Genomic DNA, 21,424 nt, shown 5'->3' on the forward strand with positions numbered 1-21,424 from the left:
TATATCAAGATATTTCCAGGTTGTACCTGGGGACACTGATCTACCATGGAGCTCAGACTTCACCACAAGAGGACTTGAATCTTTCTATTCAGGAAAATCAAAGATGACATTAAAAGAAATTCCTGCTAATCTGCCTGGCAATAGCCATACTGGTAGTTAGAGCGTGGCCCTGCCCACAGCTCCTGTCATATTCAAATCAAATGCCAAAATACCTCCCAGAAGAGAGGCACAAAGAGAGAGATTCTGTAGTTTCCCAAAGAAAACAAGTTTCTGAAACCCCCATGAAAAGTTACTTCCTTCCTAAGAAGTCCCCATTCTGTTGCTCAAACCCTCCTGCAACTGTACTGTTAGTCTGGGAAACTGTTGATCAGCTAACACTCCTGTCTGTTCACCCTTCATCTTTACATCCATTTTAACTGAGCCTACATCTTACTGTCTGCTTCCTTCAAACAGTTTGGGACTTCAAGCAAATTCTGTTCAGGTGGAGCTGAACAGAATCATCACCTTGCAGTATTTCTTCAGAAATCAGCAGTCTTGAAATCAGGAGACAAACTTCTGGTAGTCACAGAATCACAGAATCACAGAATCCCAAGGGTTGGAAGGGACCTAAAAAGATCATCTAGTCCAACCCCCCTGCAAGAGCAGGGTAACCTACAGTACATCACACAGGAACTTGTCCAGGCGGGCCTTGAATATCTCCAGTGTAGGAGACTCCACAACCCCCCTGGGCAACCTGTTCCAGTGCTCTGTCACTCTTACAGTAAAGAAGTTCTTCCTGATGTTAACGTGGAACTTCCTATGCTCCAGTTTACACCCATTCCTTCGGGAAGCCTTGGTTATACCCAGACACAGAATTTATGTGTCTCTTGAAGGTCTTCCCTGTGTGTCATACATTATGCTCTGTAATCTATTAGCATTTATTTACTCTTTTTGTTGCCATAGTTTGCTAGCTCTGCAGAATGTATTTAATCATCGATTTACAAAATAGGTTAAAGGGAAGCTACGTGACAGTCACTTATCAGTGATTCACAAGTCAGGAAATAATTCCGTTGTTGGAAAACCTGGTGAGTTTACACAGAAGTTGGCAGACTGTCCAGCACCACTGCCAGCAACAAGAGAAAACATGGAAGAGGAAGGCAGTTCTTTTATGGTTTTAATACAGCTAAAGCAGACAAGATTTGAGTAACACACATCAGCCGTCTGCACTTATCTGTATTTTTGTCTGAAATAAAATGGATATACTCCATCCAGCAAGAATATTGCTGAATTTAGCATTATTTAATGCAGTTAGCGACAGACCACCATTAGCTCTGTGTTTTATTCAAGGAACTTTCTGATGCTCAGTATCACTTATTTAATAATATAACAAAGAAAATGTAGTGGAGTTGGGATCTTCTTTCATGTAGTTACTGTTCAGTGTCTCTTTTCTACTTGCACTGAAAACATGAGTTGTTCAGGAGAGATTCAGGTCAAGCTTTTCTGGCTCAGCCTTGCTGGTATAAGCAGGAATTATTTAGCAGAAGTGATTGCTTAACAATCAATATAAATATCTGACAGAATACAAGAACCGAGGTGATTATGTCTTCTCCATGGAGATGAAGCTTGGGTGCAATACGATGTGGAGTTGCTCCACATGGACTCTGCTCATCTGATTTAGTACGTGGATAGCCTTGCTCTGGAATCACAATTCTGGTTTAACTTAATTCCTCCTTAAACAGAGGAATTCGTGCACTTGAAATTCATCCCTTACTGTAGGCTGAATTGATTTTTCAGTGTTGGACAAGACTTCCAAAGAATTTGCAAAAATTTACTCAACAATACGGAATCTTACACAGGTTTTGATTAGTTTTGTTCTTAAACTTAGGTTTTGTTCAGCCAAAAGAAATATACTGAATATATGGATTTCTGTTAGCATGCAAGTAAATCTCCTTCTAGGGTGGAAACAGGAATTATTAGAGCTGTAGTGAGGCTCAAGTAAAGTAATGAGCTTTAAAATAGTTATTTTGAAATGCATAAGACATTTATTTCGCAGTAGCAAGCTCATTTGTGCTGTCAGACATCCACTTAATTTACTCCTGTATATTGAAAAAGGTCTTGGGTTGACACACTTTAAAACTTACAGTGTTCATAGTCAGTCCATCACGAGATGTAAATGGTGCATGTGACTGTGTATGGGTGCTTAAAGTTCAAATTTGTGATAGCAGAATTGTCCCTTACCTTTCTACAACAGGAAGACAGCCTACATATGACACTCTTATGTGTGATTTGTGGCTGTTACTTTTTAGTGATGTTTTCACAGCTGAAAGTCAAGTAATGCCGTACTCTGGGAAAAGAAAAGCAGCCTTCCAAAAACTGAGTCTGACACATGTGGTTGACCCTCATTAACACATGGGATACAGTTTACTTGGTATGGCTGTTCTGACAGTGCTATTAAGATTCACTGAGTTATACAAGGAATATGCTTTTTTTATGGAAAAAGTTTGGGGGGGTTTATTCAGATTTTATTCTGTTCTGCTCTTTGCTCTTCTTTTCCATGTCATTACTTTGGTTTATTCATCAGACCTCCTCTCAAATTGTTTCTTCTTCTTCCTTCTTTCCATTTTGCACCTTTCTTTTACTTGTCTTTCGTAAACAGTACTATAATTTGTTTCAACAGTCCTGGGAGATCCTGGTGCAAAATATGGTTTAAGTTAGGAGAGAAGACCTGCGCATTCTCAGTAGAATATAGAAACACGTGGTAACTCCCATTATTGATGTATTTCTCTCTTTCACTTTAGGTGCGCCTAATGATCACAGATGCTGCAAGACACAAGCTCCTTGTACTGACCGGACAATGCTTTGAAAACACAGGAGAACTCATTCTTCAGTCAGGGTCCTTCTCCTTCCAGAACTTCATTGAGATCTTCACAGATCAAGAGGTGTGTTCAGAAAAGTGTCTTCCGCGCATTGTCATGTGGTGGCAGAGGTTTCTAGAAGATTAAAAATGGCCCTCTGTGTTGGTAGAGCTATCATTGTCAGCCTGATCCTGATGCTCTTTACTCTTCAGTATAGGCTCTCTTTCAAAACATTTTGTTAATTGACTTTAGATTTGATGTAAATTGCTTACCAAAATAATTAAATTTTAATTTGGGAAATTACACTATAAATTCCAAAACCATAAAATCAAGAAACCTTTGGACAATGGAAGGAGACAGTGTTGTGTTTAAAATATACTTTTTATTTATCTAAGGTGCACATACACAGCAGGCAGATTGACACCAGGTTCTTTCTTGGTGGCAGCTAAGTAATAGGTGACATTAAATAAGATAGAGGCTGTCTGTAGGAATAACTGTCAGGTTTTTTTCATGATCTATCTGCTTGGGTTCTTTATAGTAGTGTTAAATATTTGGCCAGTAAATCTTGTGATTTTTACGTACCAGAAAGATACGTATAAAGTATGCCAGTACTTACTGCTGTTTGTTTCATGACTTGTTGTTTTGCTGTCTTGCTTAATGTACTGTGTCTGAAAGCTCCCACAGGGGAGGAAACCATAGTAAACAAGCTGTCACACTTAATTTGGCTGCTGCATAAGTATATATTTAAATAAACTATATGGCTGCATCCCTAGGAATTTAGTTTCCAAAATTCATTAGGTGCGTGTCGGTGGAATGAAATTTGAAAGTTCAGTGCTGAAAAAGTCAAGTTTGCATAGCTCCAACATGACCTTATTGTATTCATTTGATCCTGTTCTTAAAGCCTCTTTGTTCAGTGTATGGTTGTAGGTTAAAGAAAGAGCTGGGTTCCTGCTCTCTGAAATATGCATGACGCCTGAAATTCACTAGCAGTATGCTGAGTTAGTTATTTTCTTAAGAAGTTCCAAACCCAAGCTCCTTGCATCTCTGATTAGTTAGCAACACATTACTACTTTATGACTATATGCAAAACCTAGGGGCAAATCTTACCATTATCATTAGGAAATTAAACTGTTGCCTGGAAAGCAGAGAGGCGGTGATTGGCAATGCATTTCTGCTACCAAGGGTTTGCTGCAATGGTGGGTACACAGGGCATACTCCCTTTCGACTATGAGTAAGGCTCACTTGGCCATCTCTGTGGCTGGCAGCAGGCTCAACAGCCAGCTGGCGTGGCTCATTGAAAGTGTCGGCTTCCAGCTTTTTGCTTCTGAAGCCTTGGGCTCTCACTGCTTCTACAAGGTTTCACAAAGGCAAAGAAAGGTTGCATTTACCATACTGCAGTCTGTGCATGTGACATTTTTTAAAGAAGGGTCCCATTACCAGGAAAATTTCAGGTTGTCTATGAATGGGGAAAAAGGTTAGAAAATAGGGCTAGAAAAAAATGATCAGTGGTTTCCTTTGTGTTATCAAATAGCGTAAGCAGTTGAACTGTAGATATCCTTGGTGTCACCATTTGAAATGCAAATCCATTGAGGTCATATCTGAGGTATTCCAGAACTTGCTATTCCTAACTGATATGATCTATGTCTGGAATAATTTTTCTCCAAATTTTCATTGTCCTATGCTATCTGTAGCTTAACACTGCATTATGAGTGCCAACTCTTAGGAGCAAAGAGAATTAGAATTTAGGAGTATGAAGCAGAAATCCAAGTATGATACAATATGAACTGGAGAGGATCAAGCCCAAACCTTGGCCCAGTATATTTATTAGCCTAGTGTATTACGATGTTTTTTTAATCTAGCCAGAAAATTTGCCCAGAAAATGAGAAACAGTCTGTACTCAAGTTATCTACATATGTGTGCAACAGACTCAGATTTGTTTATCCAAAGGAAGTGATCATTTACTACTTTTGTCTCTCCCTGATAATCAGAGACATAGCATAAGGAGTATTCTTGAGATTCTAGACCTATTTCAGGCCTGTGGTCTGTACTGCCCCTTTCTCTTATTTCTGCGATAAACAATAGAAATGGTTCTCCTATTTTCCTTATCTTTCATCCTTTTCAGCATTCTTTTTTTTTATTTTGTTTTGCTTGTTTTTTTTCCATTGCTCCTTTTCAGACAAAGCCACATCTGACATACTGGTGAGATTTATTTATATTCCTGTCAAATGGTTTGGATACTGAGTAGGGCTGACAAAGGAAGATAGAAAATCTGCTTTACTTAGGTATTGGCTGGATTATTTTTCTTTGGATAACAGCCACTGCATCTTTTTTGAGTTTTACTTATTTTTAAATGCTGAAAATAAATTATATAGCACGAAGAAAGGGGGTCATACACACACGAAAACCTGAAGAGGTCTAATGCAATCAAACATAATTAAATTTTTATATATTCATTTCTTCTGCTGATTCAGCCTGTGGTCCAGGAATTTCAGATTACTCAGCTGTAACATAATCTCTATCATCTTTATGAAATCTGTTCTTACATCTTACTTCTCTGCAGAGAAGGTTGTGTTATTCTGCATGATGAAGTGCTGGCATATTTTGCACTGACATATAGCCTTACTATGTCTGAATTACTTCTTTAAAAAAGAAGTTTACATGATTTTGGTGGTCTCTTTGTTAAGAGCAAATAGAGCAGAAATGGGCAACATTTACCCTAATTGTCATTAAAAAAAATAAAATAAAAAAATCAAAAGAAAGTTGGAACTGGGAGAAAGTGTAAAGTATGTCACACTTTTTCATGTTTGTTCATCTGCTAATCAGGGACCATCAAATATTGGTTTTTAGCTCAGACTGGAACAGAAACAGCTCTTCATACTATGGCATAGAACTTATTTTCTGTGCCTTTATTTCAGCAGCTTATTTTGGTACCAGTATGTTATCAAATACTGTCAAAATTAATGGAGTTATTCTAGGCTTCAACTTTTGTGGTCCATGAGCTTAAAATCAAAATGATGACAAGAGCGTTTTTAATCCTAACGATTTTTTCCTGGCTCTTTCTTTGGCCCTGTGCCTCATGGTCTCTGAAACACAAAACTTGTAACTGTTTTCATTTCTGAAGCATAACTCATTTCGCGGTGCTCCTGAAAGCTCTCCTGCAGTCAGTTGTGCTGTTGTGGGAGTGCTGCTGGCTTTTCAGGAGCCAGCCTGCAGAAAAAGATTGCAGTAACGATGGTGCAGTGGAATATATCCCATGAGAGCAGGGGTGAGGAAGACAGCTGCCCCGGGAAGGACACTGGCTTCCTCTCCTTACTCTCTGCCTGATATGAGGATGTGCTTTGTCCCTTATATATTTGTTGGCTTTTCTAGGGGGACTGGGGCAGCAGGAAGACTCATGAGCCAGTTGTAGAGACAGTGGCATCTTGGGCAGCATTAGCCTTATAGTCGTCATAGCCTCTTCATGTCAAATCTTGTACCAACCTTTTGTAAAGGGTAGAGGAGGGAAGGGGGAACCTTGGGGTACTGTTGTCTTTTGGGCTGTAGGAATCAGGAATAAGGTTCTTCTTGGTATTTAATAAAAACGCAATAGTAAAATAAGTGTGGTAACAGCTTCCTTTAGCTTCCAGAATGGGTACTCACCAGTGCAGAAGCAATGAAAAAGTTTTCATCTATCTGATCAGGAAATATTACATTCTGACTTTAATTATCATAAAAAAAAAAGATTGATTTATATGCATCTTCTTGTGTTTTTGTTTTATAACCCTAGATTGGTGAATTATTGAGCACCACACACCCAGCCAATAAAGCCAGCCTAACTCTTTTCTGCCCTGAGGAAGGAGACTGGAAAAATTCCAATCTTGACAGACACAACCTTCAAGACTTCATTAACATTAAACTCAACTCATCTTCCATATTGCCTGAAATGGAAGGACTTTCTGAATTCACAGAGTATCTGTCAGAATCAGTAGAAGTGCCATCGCCTTTTGACATTTTGGAGCCTCCAACCTCAGGAGGCTTCTTGAAACTCTCCAAACCCTGCTGTTACATTTTCCCAGGAGGAAGAGGAGACTCTGCATTGTTTGCAGTGAATGGATTCAACATGCTCATCAATGGAGGTTCTGAAAGAAAATCATGCTTTTGGAAACTTATCCGGCACTTGGACAGGGTAGATTCCATTCTGCTCACTCACATTGGAGATGATAATCTGCCAGGAATCAATAGCATGCTTCAGCGAAAGATAGCTGAACTAGAAGAGGAACAGTCACAAGGGTCTACTACCAACAGTGACTGGATGAAAAATCTGATCTCACCTGATTTAGGAGTTGTGTTCCTTAATGTACCTGAGAACCTGAAGAACCTGGATCCTAACTTCAGAGTAAAAAGGAGTGTAGAAGAAGCTTGTTTTACTCTCCAGTACTTAAATAAATTGTCTATGAAACCAGAACCTCTTCACAGAAATATGGGAAATACCATTGACCCCATCATTTTATTTCAGAAAATGGGAGTCGGCAAGCTTGAGATGTATGTCCTTAATCCCGTCAAAAATAGCAAAGAGATGCAATATTTTATGCAGCAGTGGAGTGGTAGTAACAGAGATAAAGCTGAATTCCTGCTACCAAATGGCCAAGAACTAGACATTCCGTTATCCTACTTCACCTCTGTCTCATCCTTGATTGTGTGGCATCCAGCTAATCCTGCAGAAAAAATAATCCGAGTTCTGTTTCCTGGAAACAGCACCCAATATAATATTCTAGAAGGACTAGAAAAACTCAAACACCTGGACTTCCTTAAACAACCAACAGTTACACAAAAAGACCTAACTGGAAACATTGCTACTGGGGCTATGAAACAAGGAAAGTTGAAACAACGAACAGACAGCAAGGAGAGTCTCAAGCCTGCTGCAAAGACACCACCAAGCAAGCCTGTCAGAAAAGAATCTAAAGAAGAAGCACCAGAGCCTGCGAAACCTAGTCCAGCACCAGAAAAGCCTCAGAAGTTGGAAAGCAAAGAAAAAGTCTCAGTTAAAAAAGAGAAACCAGCAAAAGTGGAGACCAAACCTATAGTGGCAGAAAAAGACATAACAAGTAAAGAAGAACAATTAATAAAATCTGAAACTCCTGAAAAACAAACTACAGATGTAAAACCAAAAGTGTCTAAGGAGAAGCCAGTTAAAAAGGAAGTCAAAGCAAAACCTGAAGAAAAGAAAGAGGAAAAAGAAAAACCAAAGAAAGAGGTTTCTAAGAAAGAGGAGAAAACACCCATCAAAAAAGAGGAAAAACACAAAAAAGAAGAGATCAAGAAAGAAGTTAAAAAAGAGGTGAAAAAAGAAGAGAAGAAGGAAACTAAGAAGGAAGTAAAGAAAGAAGCCCCACCAAAGGAAGTTAAAAAAGAGGCTAAAAAAGAAGAGAAGAAGGAAATTAAGAAGGAAGAAAAAGAAACCAAAAAGGACATCAAAAAGGTTCCTAAAGAAACAAAGAAGACAGCCACTATTTCAGCTGAAGCCAAAAAGCCAGCAGCAAAGCCTAAACTGCAAAAGAAGGAGGAACCTGCTAAAAAAGAAGCAGCGCCTGCTGGAAAGCCAAAGGAAAAAGGAAAAGTTAAGACTGTGAAGAAGGAAATCAAAGTCAGTGGAGCACAGGCTGCCCTTGCAGCAGTTGGAGTCGCTGCCACAACTGTAGCAGCTGTAGCAACTGCAGAAATAGCCACCAGTGGAAAGGAACTTGAAGCAGAGAGATCCCTTATGTCCTCACCGGAGGATTTAACAAAGGATTTTGAGGAATTAAAAGCTGAAGAAGTAGAAACAAAACAAGGAACAAAACCTCAAGCTGTACTTATAAAGGATGAACTGACACTCACTGGCACTGTACAAAAAGAGGGCTTGGAAGTACAAAAAGAAAAATTAGATCATGAAGGACCTGCTGAGTCCTCTGATGAAGGCATAACGACCACAGAGGCTGAGGGTGAGCTTGAACAGACACCTGAAGAGCTGGAGCCTGTGGAAAAGAACAGAGTTGATGACAACGAAAAGTTTGAAGATGAGGGAACTGGCTTGGAAGAATCATCCGAAGCAGGAGATTATGAGGAAAAGGCAGAGACAGAAGAAGCTGAAGAACGAGAAAATGAAGAAGAAAAGACATCACTGGACACCACAAGACCATATATGGAGGAGCCAAGAAAACTTGAAGAAATAATGGCTGAGGCAGATGCTAACATTAAAGATGAAAAGTATATTGAAAAGGCATATTATGAGGCATCAGATGAACGTGCTGAGGAAGACAGAGAAGAAGCAATAGAAAAGGCAGAAACTGAAGAGATTGAAGAAGATGAGGAAGACAAAGCAGAAGACATCAGAGATGAAGAAGAAACTGAAAAAATAGAAGCTGAAGAAGATTATGTGATGGCTGTGGTAGACAAAGCTGCAGAAGCTGGTGAAATTGAAGATAAATATGGCCTACTCATAATTACACCGACAAAACGCTCAGAGCCCCAGTCTCCAGCAGTTGAACCAGCCTCTTCCATCCATGATGAGACATTACCTGGTGGTTCAGAAAGTGAAGCTACTGTTTCTGATGAAGAAAATAGAGAAGATCAACCTGAGGAATTCACTGCTACTTCAGGTTACACACAGTCTACCATTGAAATATCCAGTGAGCCAACTCCAATGGATGAAATGTCAACACCCCGAGATGTCATGAGTGATGAAACTAACAATGAGGAAAGTGAATCACCTTCTCAGGAGTATGTGAATATTACCAAGTATGAGACATCACTGTACTCTCAAGAGTTTGGCAGACCTAAACTTTCTCCACTTCCAGATGCTAATAATGGTTTATCTGAAGGATCCAAAACAGAGGCCACAGAAGGTAAAGACTATAATGCCTCGGCATCCACTATCTCTCCACCTTCTTCATTAGAGGAGGACAAATTCTGCAAATCTGTATTCCAGGATGTATACCGGCAAAAAGAAAGTGAAATCCAAGGCACTACCAAACTAGAAATCAAAGAACCCTATCAAGAAGACCTTAGTGGAAAACGTAGTCCAGCAAAGAGTCCAGTTGACAGTTTGTCCCCTCCATCACCCGTTGCCAAAACACCATTGAGTGAACGCAGTGTGAACTTTTCACTCACTCCTAATGAGATCAAGGTCTCATCTGAGCCTGTCCCCACTGCTACATTGCCTGACGTACATCAAGAAGTTCCTGAAGAGCACTGTGCAAGCCCTGAAGAGAAAACATTAGAAGTAGCATCTCCCTCACAGTCTGCTGCTGGTAGTGCTGGCCACACACCTTATTATCAGTCTCCCACTGATGAGAAGTCCAGTCAGCTTCCATCTGAAACCAGTGAAAAGTCAACAGAAGCTCCTGTCTGCTTTGAATTCAGTGAAGTCAAAGATGAGTCTGCAAGACCCAGAATAAGCCCTATGGATGAGCCTGTACCAGATTCAGAATCTCCCATTGAGAAAGTTCTCTCCCCTCTGCGGAGTCCGCCACTGATAGGTTCAGAGACCAGTTATGATACATTTTTGAGTGCTGATTTAAAGTCTCCCACCAGAGATTATGGAAGTCTTTCTGAGGGGAAATCTGAAAAAGAAAAATCACCAGTTCAGATGAGCCCAGGTTCTGAAGCCAGCTCCGTGGGCCTTTTCCAAGAAAAACAAGATGAAAAAAGCATGGAGTTTATGGTAATTAGAGAAGGATTCAGCCTAGAAAGGAAAATGGAGGATACAGAACCCAGCAGCTCCCAGTCTTCCCTGGTCCTGGATGAGCGCAAGTTGGCGGGTGATCTCTCACCTACTCAAATAGATATCAGTCAGTTCGGTTCTTTAAAAGAAGATACCAAAATGTCAATTTCTGAAGGCACTGTTTCTGACAAGTCTGCAACTCCTGTTGATGAAGTTGTAGCAGAAGACACCTATTCCCATATAGAAGGAGTAGCTTCTGTCTCTACAGCATCTGTTGCTACTAGTTCATTTCCAGAACCAACTACAGATGATGTATCTCCTTCTTTGCATGCTGAGGTTGGATCTCCTCACTCTACCGAAGTTGATGATTCCCTTTCAGTGTCAGTTGTACAAACACCAACAACTTTTCAGGAAACAGAAATGTCTCCATCTAAGGAAGAGTGCCCAAGGCCCATGTCGATTTCTCCACCAGATTTCTCACCTAAAACTGCAAAATCAAGAACACCAGTGCGTGACCACAGATCTCCTGAGCAGTCAACTATGTCAGTAGAATTCGGTCAGGAGTCCCCTGAGCAGTCTTTAGCAATGGACTTTAGTAGGCAATCTCCAGAATACCCAACTTTAGGCACTAGTGTACACCACATATCTGAAAATGGACCAACAGAGGTAGATTATAGCCCTTCAGATATACAGGAGCCTACTTTTGCACGGAAGATTTCTCCTGTGGAGCAGTCATCTTACTCTCAGGAGAAAGATATTTCAGAAATCATTTCAGTTTCTCAAATTGAAGCTTCATCCTCAACTTCATCAGCTCATACACCTTCCCAGGTAGCTTCACCACTGCCAGAGGAAACTTTTTCAGGTGCTGTTCCACCTAGAGATATGTCACTACATTCTTCTTTTACCTCAGAAAAGGTGCAGAGCCTAGGAGAAAAGCTGTCACCAAAGTCTGACCTATCTCCATTAACTCCAAGGGAATCTTCTCCTCTGTTCTCTCCTACTTTTCCAGATTCACCTCCTGCAATTGCAGAAGCAGCGTCAGCCAGTCACGCGCCTTTATTGTCACTGCAGGTGTCTCCTGGCAAAGCATTTGGTTACCAGGAACCCCTAACAAAGCACAGTCCAGAGCCTTTACTCAGCCCAGAAAAAGAAGATTCAGACAAAAGCAGGTCACCAGAAGAACTTAGCTATTCTTATGAGGCCACAGAGAAAACTACTAGGTCACCAGGGGATATTAGCTACACCTATGAGGCAGCTGGAAAACCTACTAGATCAATTCAGGGCACAGATTATTCCTATGAGACAACTGAGAAAACTACTAAGTCACCTGAGGCCACAGATTATTCCTACGAGATAATTGCAAAAAATATCAGGTCAACCGAGGCCACAGATTATTCTTACGAGACGACTGGGAAAACCACCAGGTCACCTGGGGACACAGATTATTCCTATGAGATGACTGGGAAAACCACCAGGTCACCTGGCGACACAGATTATTCCTATGAGATGACTGGGAAAACCACCAGGTCACCTGGCGACACAGATTATTCCTATGAGACAATCGGGAAAACCACCAAATCACCTGGGGACACAGATTATTCCTATGAGACAATTGAGAAAACCACCAAATCACCTGAGGTCACAGATTATTCCTATGAGAGAAATGGGAAAGCCACCAGATCACCTGATAGTACGGATTACTCCTATGAGACAACAGGGAAAACAGTAACTAAATCGCCAGAAGCCATTAGCTACCGCTATGAGACAACTGGGAGAACCACCAGGTCACCAGAGGCGATGACTTACTCCTATGAGACAACTGTGAAAGCCTCCAGTTCACCTGAAGCCACAGATTACTCATTTGAGACAACCGGGAGAGCCACCAGGTCACCTGAAACTACTAGCTATTCCTATGAAGAAAGCGCACGTTTCACTCCAGGAAAATCTGTAGCAGAATCCCGTCAAGATGTTGACCTATGCCTTGTGTCCTCTTGTGAATACAAACATCCCAAGACTGAACTTTCACCCTCCTTCATCAACCCAAACCCCCTTGAGTGGTTTGCAAGTGAAGAACAGTCTCAAGATCAAGACAAGCCATTAACTCAGTCTGGGGGAGCTCAGCCGCCTTCTGGGGGGAAGCAGCAAGGGCGGCAGTGTGATGAAACCCCTCCCACGTCTGTGAGCGAGTCTGCACCATCACAGACAGATTCAGATGTTCCCCCTGAGACTGAGGAATGTCCTTCCATTACTGCGGATGCTAACATTGACTCGGAAGATGAGTCAGAAACCATTCCGACGGACAAGACGATTACATACAAACACATTGACCCACCACCTGTCCCAATGCAGGATCGCAGCCCTTCCCCTAGGCACCCTGATGTCTCCATGGTTGATCCAGAAGCTCTGCCTGTTGATCAGAATTTAGGTAAACCTTTGAAGAAGGATCTTAAAGAAAAGACGAAGACAAAAAAGCAGGGTACTAAGACCAAGTCATCTTCTCCTGTTAAGAAAAGTGATGGTAAATCAAAACAAGTGGCTTCACCAAAGCCAGCTATAAAAGATTCGTTAGACAAAATTTCCAAAACAGCTTCTCCAAAAAAGAAGGAGTCTGTGGAGAAGGCAACCAAAAATATCTCTAACCCAGAAGTAAAGTCTAGAGTGGAAGAAAAAGACAAAGACACCAAGAATGCAGCAAATACATCAGTATCCAAGTCAGCAAAGACTGCAACCACAGGTAAAGACAGCAGTTTCCTAGTGTTAAGATTTCCTTTGCTGTTGCAGTGAAGTTAGTTTGCCTTTATATCAGTTGATAATGTGGTTTGTAGCAAATTCCCAAAGAAAGTCAAGGTGTAAAGGCCCCATTTAAACGCATGAAATTCACAAATTTTAACTGTTGTAGTTTAAAAAACTCCATGTGTTAGCTGGCTCAAACAGTACATAAAATATAAAGAACTTAGTAGTAGCTGTCTAAACTGGTAAGCAACTAATAGAATAAGAAGTACCACTTTTGTAGGTGAAGAGAAGTCAGTATCAAAATGAACCAATTTATACATTTTAAGAAAAAAGCAGGCACATTTCTCTTAACATACATTAATGCAATTTAATATTGTGGAGTGCCAAAGGTACTATTTGCCATTGGATGCTCTTATTGCTTTGCGGGATTAATTTTTAAATAGTGTTTAAAAAATTATAAGAGTAGTAACAGCACTTCCAGTGAACCAAGCATGTACATCCCATAATCCATTTAAGGTCTTACACTGTCAGTGATGACTAAACATACAGAATGTTAATGTTATTTTGAATGACTGTTGTGTATTCTAAAATAGCAGCAAAATATGAGTTAGATTACTGAAGGAGGCATTTTGCTAATCGTTTTTTTCCGGCAGGTCTTGTTAGAGAGTGTTTGGAGAATACTTTGATTTTGCTGTTGTCAAGGCTAATGTTCTGTTGAAAGCTATTTTACAAGGAGCGGGTCTAGGATTCAGTACAAACAAACCAACATTCAACTGTCTTCAGCTTCCCCATTTGAGCAAGTGGTCTGCTGTTCCTTTCTTACACCATCACTTGCATGTCTCTGTTAGTAGATGTGTTTCAAAGCAGCAATATAGTTCCTTGTGCTGTACATTTTTCCAGCACTTTCACTTTACATAAGATTCTTCTTCCTTAAAGTATAGTTCCCATGTATATGCCAAACTAGAAGACAAGGTTCTATTAGATTAATGATATTTAAGTGTAAAATGTAGCATCTAATATTTTATGCAGTGTTGGTATCCACAAATCAGAAAGACACATCACAGATTTTTAAAGATAAAAGATGATAAAAGATTTCTTAGCATAACTAATAGTAAAAACTCAAATTTTGTAAATTTTATCGTATAATAGAATCATAGAATCATAGAATAGTTAGGGTTGGAAGGGACCTCAAGATCATCTAGTTCCACCCCCCCTGCCATGGACAAGGACACCTCTCACTGAACCATCCAACACAAGGCTTCATCCAACCTGGCCTTGAACACTGCCAGGGATGGAGCACTCACAACCTCCTTGGGCAACCGATTCCATCATTATGTTTATTTGACATATTGCCCTACAATGAACAGCAGAACATGCTAGACAAGTCTAATGGACTTTACTGGCTTTACAGTGTGTGACCCTAAATATAACGTATTGCTCAGACAGCTGTTGACCAAGCTTCATCCTCTGTAGCAACATGAGAAGCTAATAGAACATAGATGGTGGTCGTCTGGATTAAATTATCAATGAAATTCTGATTTTCAGTTCACATCATGATCCATTTCATAGCAAAAGCTGCTTGTTTTGGGGAGTAGTATTTTTAATGTGCTTAAACTTTGAACCTCCTTTCGACCAAAGGTCTTCTTAGAAAGAGTGCTATGTACAGCAGCAGAAACATGCTTCCTCCTTGCTTTTTGTGATAGGCGGCTAATTTGTGTATGTAAATGAGGATTCAGCAAGCAAACACTTGTTTTCAGTTCCCTGAAATACGAGTTTGTTGGTCCTGCCAAATGCCTCTTTGACCCTCTTTCTGCTCATGTGTAGTAGCTTCCTGATGCACCTGTAAGGCAGCCTGAGCACATCAACAGCTACTACATCTTGCTGTGCGCTGATACCCCAAATGCTGGGACTGCTTCAGATCTGCATGGCTCCCTTTATGACCCTAGGTTTTATAATTGTGCATACCTTTAACTTTGAAAAAAGTTATACTTCTTAGCCTGGAAAGTAATACCACCATTTATTGAATGGCAATTCAGTAATCACAGCCTTGTGTAGTAATTGTTGGATTATAGTAGTGTATTACTGGGAACTGTCCAATCAATTTATTGTTACATAGTAGTGGGGTTTTATTGTATTATATAGTTGCAGGTTTCCAGGTTTTTCCTCCCATTACATTTCAGTGGTAATTCAAGTACAACAAAGTTGAAACATGTCATTAGATGTGAGAGGGTAATGCTCTAATTGAACACATTTCATCTCAGCTGTTACAACTATAATTAATAAAGGCATGTTTTTAACCAGCCTGAGACATAGTCTTTTGTTATTTGCTTTCTAAAGGACCTGGGAATACCAAGGTGGCAAAATCCACAGCAGTGCCTCCAGGACCTCCAGTGTATTTGGATCTGGTGTACATTCCCAACCACAGCAACAGCAAGAATGTCGATGTTGAGTTTTTCAAGAGGGTACGGTCATCCTACTATGTGGTGAGCGGGAACGATTCTGCAGCTGAGGAACCAAGCAGGGCTGTTCTGGACTCCCTGCTGGAGGGCAAGGCACAGTGGGAGAGCAACATACAGGTAGGCTTTTCACTTGTATCTCTACCTGGAAATTTAACCTTCTCTGTGAAGCAGCTACGAGAAGCTAGAGCACCTCTGGAGTAGATAGTGGCTGCAAAGGAATGGGGTCCCCAGCCTGGGCTACCTCATTTCACTGATGATGGGGGGGGACACTCAAGTGAGGCACAGAGCTGCACTGCCCTGCTCTCAGCTGCTCCCCCATTAGTGGCCTTTCTGACTGGCTCCTAGTGAATAAAACAGCTGGGAGGTGGTTTATAGGCCATTTGGCTCTTTCATCATGTTACTATTCTGTATATGATCCAAGGCTGGAAATGCTGGAGTTTGTAAGTAGGAAAGAAAAGTGAATGTTTTGTGGTTCATATGCAGTCACATACACTTGGAAACTTCATGTGCCTTTCCATCAAGAAATAAAGAAAATATTTGGCTGTAATCTGAAGAGGTATCAGATTACAGACTACAGACTGCTATTTCTCTGGAAAGCTGCATCTCAGCATTTTAGAAAAGCAACTACTTCTTTGCAGTCATTTTACCTTACTGACATATTCATTTATTTCTTTTTATCCATCTGTTTATCCAAGTATTTACTGCATAAAGACCCGCTCTTTTTAAAAAGGAAACATGCTTGTGGCCTGGGTCTTCTTACAAAGATATTTTTATCAGCTGTTTCTGTTGTCCATTCCTCAGGATTTCTCCTATTTTCTATTGCAGGTGACCTTAATCCCAACCCATGACTCAGAAGTGATGCGCGAATGGTACCAGGAGACCCATGAGAAACAGCAGGACCTCAACATCATGGTTTTGGCAAGCAGCAGCACTGTCGTTATGCAAGATGAATCTTTTCCCGCATGCAAGATTGAACTGTAAGAACGAGAACATACAACACAAGATTAAACTTTGGTTCCAGAAATTCGTCCGTTTGAAAACACTTTTTCTAGAAATTCAACCCAACTATTTCAACTGCTGAACTATATACCTGCCAAATGCTATACTGTGTCACAGTGATGCAAGTCACTAATGTTTTTCAGTCTTTGCTGATTGCTAAGGGAAATAACAGTATTCCCATAGTAGGGTTCAAATTACTGCAAAAATACAGATCCAGTTTCATCTCTGCTGAACGTTTGGAAACCATGCACTAGCAACCCCAACTGACTTCTGCCAGGTAGAGGCATTTGCCCTCTAGAGAAACACAAAGAGAGAGAAAGAGAGAGAGGGGTAGGAGGAGAAAATAATAAATAATTAGATCTACATTAGTCTCATGGCAATAGATGTATCGCTTGCTGCAGTCTGCTTATGCTCTCACATGAAAAGAAAGTTTTAAATTTGTATCAATCTATCTATCTTAGCTATTGCAAGGGGATCCTTTTTTACAGAATTACGTTAGCTTGAAATTAAAAAGAAACAGAATATGGCTAGGAAGGGATGTACAACCTAAATAATCATCAGCAGTTTTCCACTTTAATTTGAACTCTGCATACTGACATACCATAACAATCATAAACCAAATACGCACGCAAGTGTGCACCCTACCCAGAAGCCTAAAACCCTTCTTTCAACATGCAGAATTGATGGTCTGAGGCATGTTCCCGGTGATAGTCCACTCACTCCAGCCAGAATTGACCAGTCCACATGCTTGAACACCCATGCCCACTGTCGATTAACTGAAGCAAAATACCAAAGCGGTACATACAGTAGACAATTTGCCTTAGAAAGTGACTTGAATGTACAAAGAAACTTGATGCACTTATTTTTTAATGCTGAGACAGAAAATTTATAAAACATCTGTATAGGATCATAGTTACACCAGTAAAGAAGTGTGAGCATGCATGTGTGGTACTAGAAACCCATCTGACTGGTCAAATGGCTTGGTGCTATGAATTACATATGTTAGTTGTGTGAATGCTTCCTTGGTGCACCTGGACAGCTCAACAAGACAAGCTTTTTCCGGAAAGCTTCTTTTGCACTATCGAAGCAAGATTGAAGTGGTGTCCAGTATCAGAGTTACAAAACTTAGTGAAACATTCAGAATGATGAAAAGGGTTACCTGTGAACCTGTACAGTATTCAGCCTTCCTTTGTCTTATTTTATTAGTTTGATTTAAAAATGAATACGGGAACAAATGTACAGAAACCTTTTTTTTAGTGCTGCAAAATTTTTAATAGATGAATTTTTAACAAGCGTTTTCATTTACAGGAAAATGCAAACAAAAAATTTTCAGGTGAAGGCAGTTTTTTAGTAGTTTTGTAAGGAATGAAGTTATTTAAGGTTCTAGTGAGAATGGATATTGAGGTAAAATTTATTGAAAATAATCAACTGCCAATACCTTTTGGGGGATGGGGAGGATGGAAGGGCACCCTGGTAGTAAAATTAGTCTATTGATGATGACAGAAAATGGAATTTGAAAAGCTGATTGCCTAATACAAGGGTGTAACCTACATTCTCAACCCTCGCAAGATCTTGAAAAAGATAGAATAAGCAATAAGCTAAAATAAATAAGTCACTCTTTCTCTCCTCTCCTCTCCTCTCCTCTCCTCTCCTCTCCTCTCCTCTCCTCTCCTCTCCTCTCCTCTCCTCTCCTCTCCTCTCCTCTCCTCTCCTCTCCTCTCCTCTCCTCTCCTCTCCTCTCCTCTCCTCTCCTCTCCTCTCCTCTTTCCTTCCTTGATCCTTTCTTCTCATTTCCTCTTCCCTTCGTCTTCTGTTACCTTTCCCTTCCCTTCCCTTCCCTTCCCTTACCTTACCTTCAATTCCCTTTTTTTGCTTCTCTTTCCCTTTGCCCTTCCTTTCCTTCTCTACACTGATTGCAGAGGAACAGCATCACTGTTCAGTAATTTAAGACAGTTTGGATTTTCTAGTCTCAGAAATTTTACCCCAATTAAAAAAAAATCTTGTTACATTGTTGCAGGTTTGCAAATCTGAATTTAAAGAAGGCTTATAAGCCTCCAGAATGGGGATATATGCTGGTCTGTATATAGACTGGCATTAAGTTTCACAATGTAGTGAACTATGACCTCATTTTGTTTTCTTTACTTATAATTTATTTCAATTTTACATTGTTAGGATATTTTTGTTTAATAGGTATAAGTTTGCACTCCTAACTTTTATGAGGGTTTTTTAAATACTGCTTTAGGGTCCTCGTTATGTGGGCTCCTGAGGCCCATTTAATGCTGTGAATTACTGTTTGTCAGTTGTTGGGGGTTTTGATTTCTTTTTCATGTCTTCTCTTTTTTTTAGGTATCTCTAGCAATGCTGTTTTATTTATTGCTATACCTTTTAAGTCGTTAAGAATAATAGGGAATGACTATGGCACAAAAGGCAGATGGAAATGTGTTGTGAAAACAAGCATGTTTGCTGGGCTCATAATCATTCACTTAAAATTGCTTTTGTAATATGTAGTTTACAAAGTTATAGGCAAAGTGTTTGGCAGAATAGTTGTACTATTTCTACAATTCTTTCTGCTTTGTCTACTTTCTTATGTAGGTTAGATTTCAAACTTTTTGAGAGGGTGGGAACAGATTTTCTGATTTTTCTCACAATATCTGAAACAGTTTGTATCTCTGCTTTGGTAGAAAATCTGTTTTAAGTACAGAAGTGGTCCTGAGAAAGATCTCACTTACGATACTTACTCCTGTGAACCAGGAGCAATTTCTCTACAGTCAGGGAAGTTACAGTCATTTGGTCCTACTGCAAATGAAATCAGAATCAAGCCTTAAGTCTCCCCAAGCAAGTTTGTGATGGCTCAAGCATTTGTTTTAATTTAATAATAATAATAATTAGACAGTTACAGCTTATCTAAAAATTACATTCACTTTTTTGCTGCTACAAAAATATTAAAACCCCAGTCTGGCTATTCTGAGGTATTGTAATGCCTGTTCCATCCATTCCTTTTCAAGTAGCAATGGCACCTGGGTGCAACACAGCAATGAACTCCTCCATTAGCTCCTCTTGCTCCTTTCCTGCCTGTGAAACTAACCTACCTGTGCTAGTCTAGTACTACACAGTTAGTTTAGTGTAGCAGTCATCAAAATGTACCGTGTACATTAAAGATGAGTGCTGTTGATCAGCACAGATTTCTAGGAGCATGGTTTGTTATTGATTACTCTAATTATAAAGATTCAATATCTGAGTGTACAGAACACTCCACTTAAATGGTGGTATTACCCATAAGAGCATCCCCAGTCATGATTGTTATGCTATCACTATACTGCTTCATATAATACAATAAATAACTAACTTTGGAGATCCCACCCCACTCCTGAACTTGGACAGGGCCTCTCTTGCATGCCTTTTTAAGGTCCTGTGGTGGGCCTGACTTCATTGACCTCTATTTTCACCCCATCTTTCATAGAAATTACTTTTGATTTTTCTTTTTCTTTTACTTTACATACTGTGATGAGTGGAGATAACTGTGTATATGAATGTTCTTTTCTTTAATCGTCTATAATAGCTTACACATTTTAGGAGAGTTCCAGTACTCATTTACTAAGATTTAATCAATTAGTTAATGGAATTTTCAATTGCTCCCACCACAAGCCAGTTAGCTCCAATGAGTGCTTACTGTGCATTTGGGGCATTACTGTCTTACGCTTCTCTTTGTTCATCTGTCACCAGAGATTCTTGCTCAGTAATGATGTTTTGAGAGAAATAGTAATTTTGTTGGTCTGGATTTATTAGAAAAGCATAAAGTATAATGTTTACACTTGAAAGAAACTGTAAGCTTTCATCTTTTCACTTAATTGAACAAAACACTAAAAGGAACTAGGGTTAAGCATTTCTTAGAATACAATTATATTATTCACCAGGTTTAAAAATGTTTGTTATTTAAAATTTAAAAAAAAAAAAAGAAAAAAGTCTGTTTGTTAAGACTTTACAAAAAAAATCTAAAAAAAAAGTAACTAAATAAAACAATCGCATAAAAATATAGAAAATGAAAAAAAAAAAAAAAAAGGAATTAAAAAAGCAGCTTCTCTGCTCTAGACTAGCTAGGAGCTCCGGATGGCAGGAGCTACCTCTTCAAGACTGGGCTGTATTTACAACCGTAAAAGAGAAAATCTGAAACAAGCTTTCACGCATTTGCATGCAGCCATTGTCTTCCAAACTATGGAAAGAAACAGTCTTGTTGCTGGCTGAGAAGCACATCACACACCTCCTCTCTCTTGTTCTGAATGGTATTTGTGTCAGTCTGCAGCTGTGTATGGTATTATGTCTTATAATCTTGCATCACTTCTATTCTATCCAGTCATATCTAAAGTAGAAAATTAGTTTCAGTGAAAGTAATATGTAGTGCTTTTATGATATTTGTGTGCAATATCCCCTCTTCCATTGAGGATATTTGATGTAAAAGAAACAAACTCAGTTCCACAATAAACTACAAAAGTGGTAAAGTGGTGTTGACATGTTTCTTGTCTTTGTGTACGTACGTATTTTTAAGTTCTCCCTTTCCTTCAATCGTGATTGCCTACTGTATGGACTTTTTCTCAAAAGAGTAATGACTACTTAACTGCCAGATAAGAAACCATCACTATTTAGAAATTGGAAAGCAAATGCGGAAGATATTGCTTCTATTCCTTGTGGTGTAAAGTGTTACCATGATGTATCATGACATG

At 39.7% G+C, this 21,424-nt stretch overlaps 1 protein-coding gene across 1 annotated transcript in view; it reads left to right on the forward strand.

Moving 5' to 3' along the window:
* Positions 1–21,202, forward strand: part of MAP1B (microtubule associated protein 1B) — a 68,561-nt gene extending 47,359 nt beyond the window's left edge. The window contains exons 4-7 of the mRNA XM_065662543.1: positions 2,778–2,918; positions 6,601–13,249; positions 15,586–15,824; positions 16,533–21,202. Of these exons, the coding sequence (XP_065518615.1) occupies positions 2,778–2,918; positions 6,601–13,249; positions 15,586–15,824; positions 16,533–16,688 (7,185 nt within the window). The 3' untranslated portion in view covers positions 16,689–21,202. The remainder of the gene's footprint in view (positions 1–2,777; positions 2,919–6,600; positions 13,250–15,585; positions 15,825–16,532) is intronic.
* Positions 21,203–21,424: the final 222 nt, after the last annotated feature.

Source organism: Lathamus discolor, chromosome Z, assembly GCF_037157495.1.
Source record: "Lathamus discolor isolate bLatDis1 chromosome Z, bLatDis1.hap1, whole genome shotgun sequence".
NCBI lineage: Eukaryota > Metazoa > Chordata > Aves > Psittaciformes > Psittacidae > Lathamus > Lathamus discolor.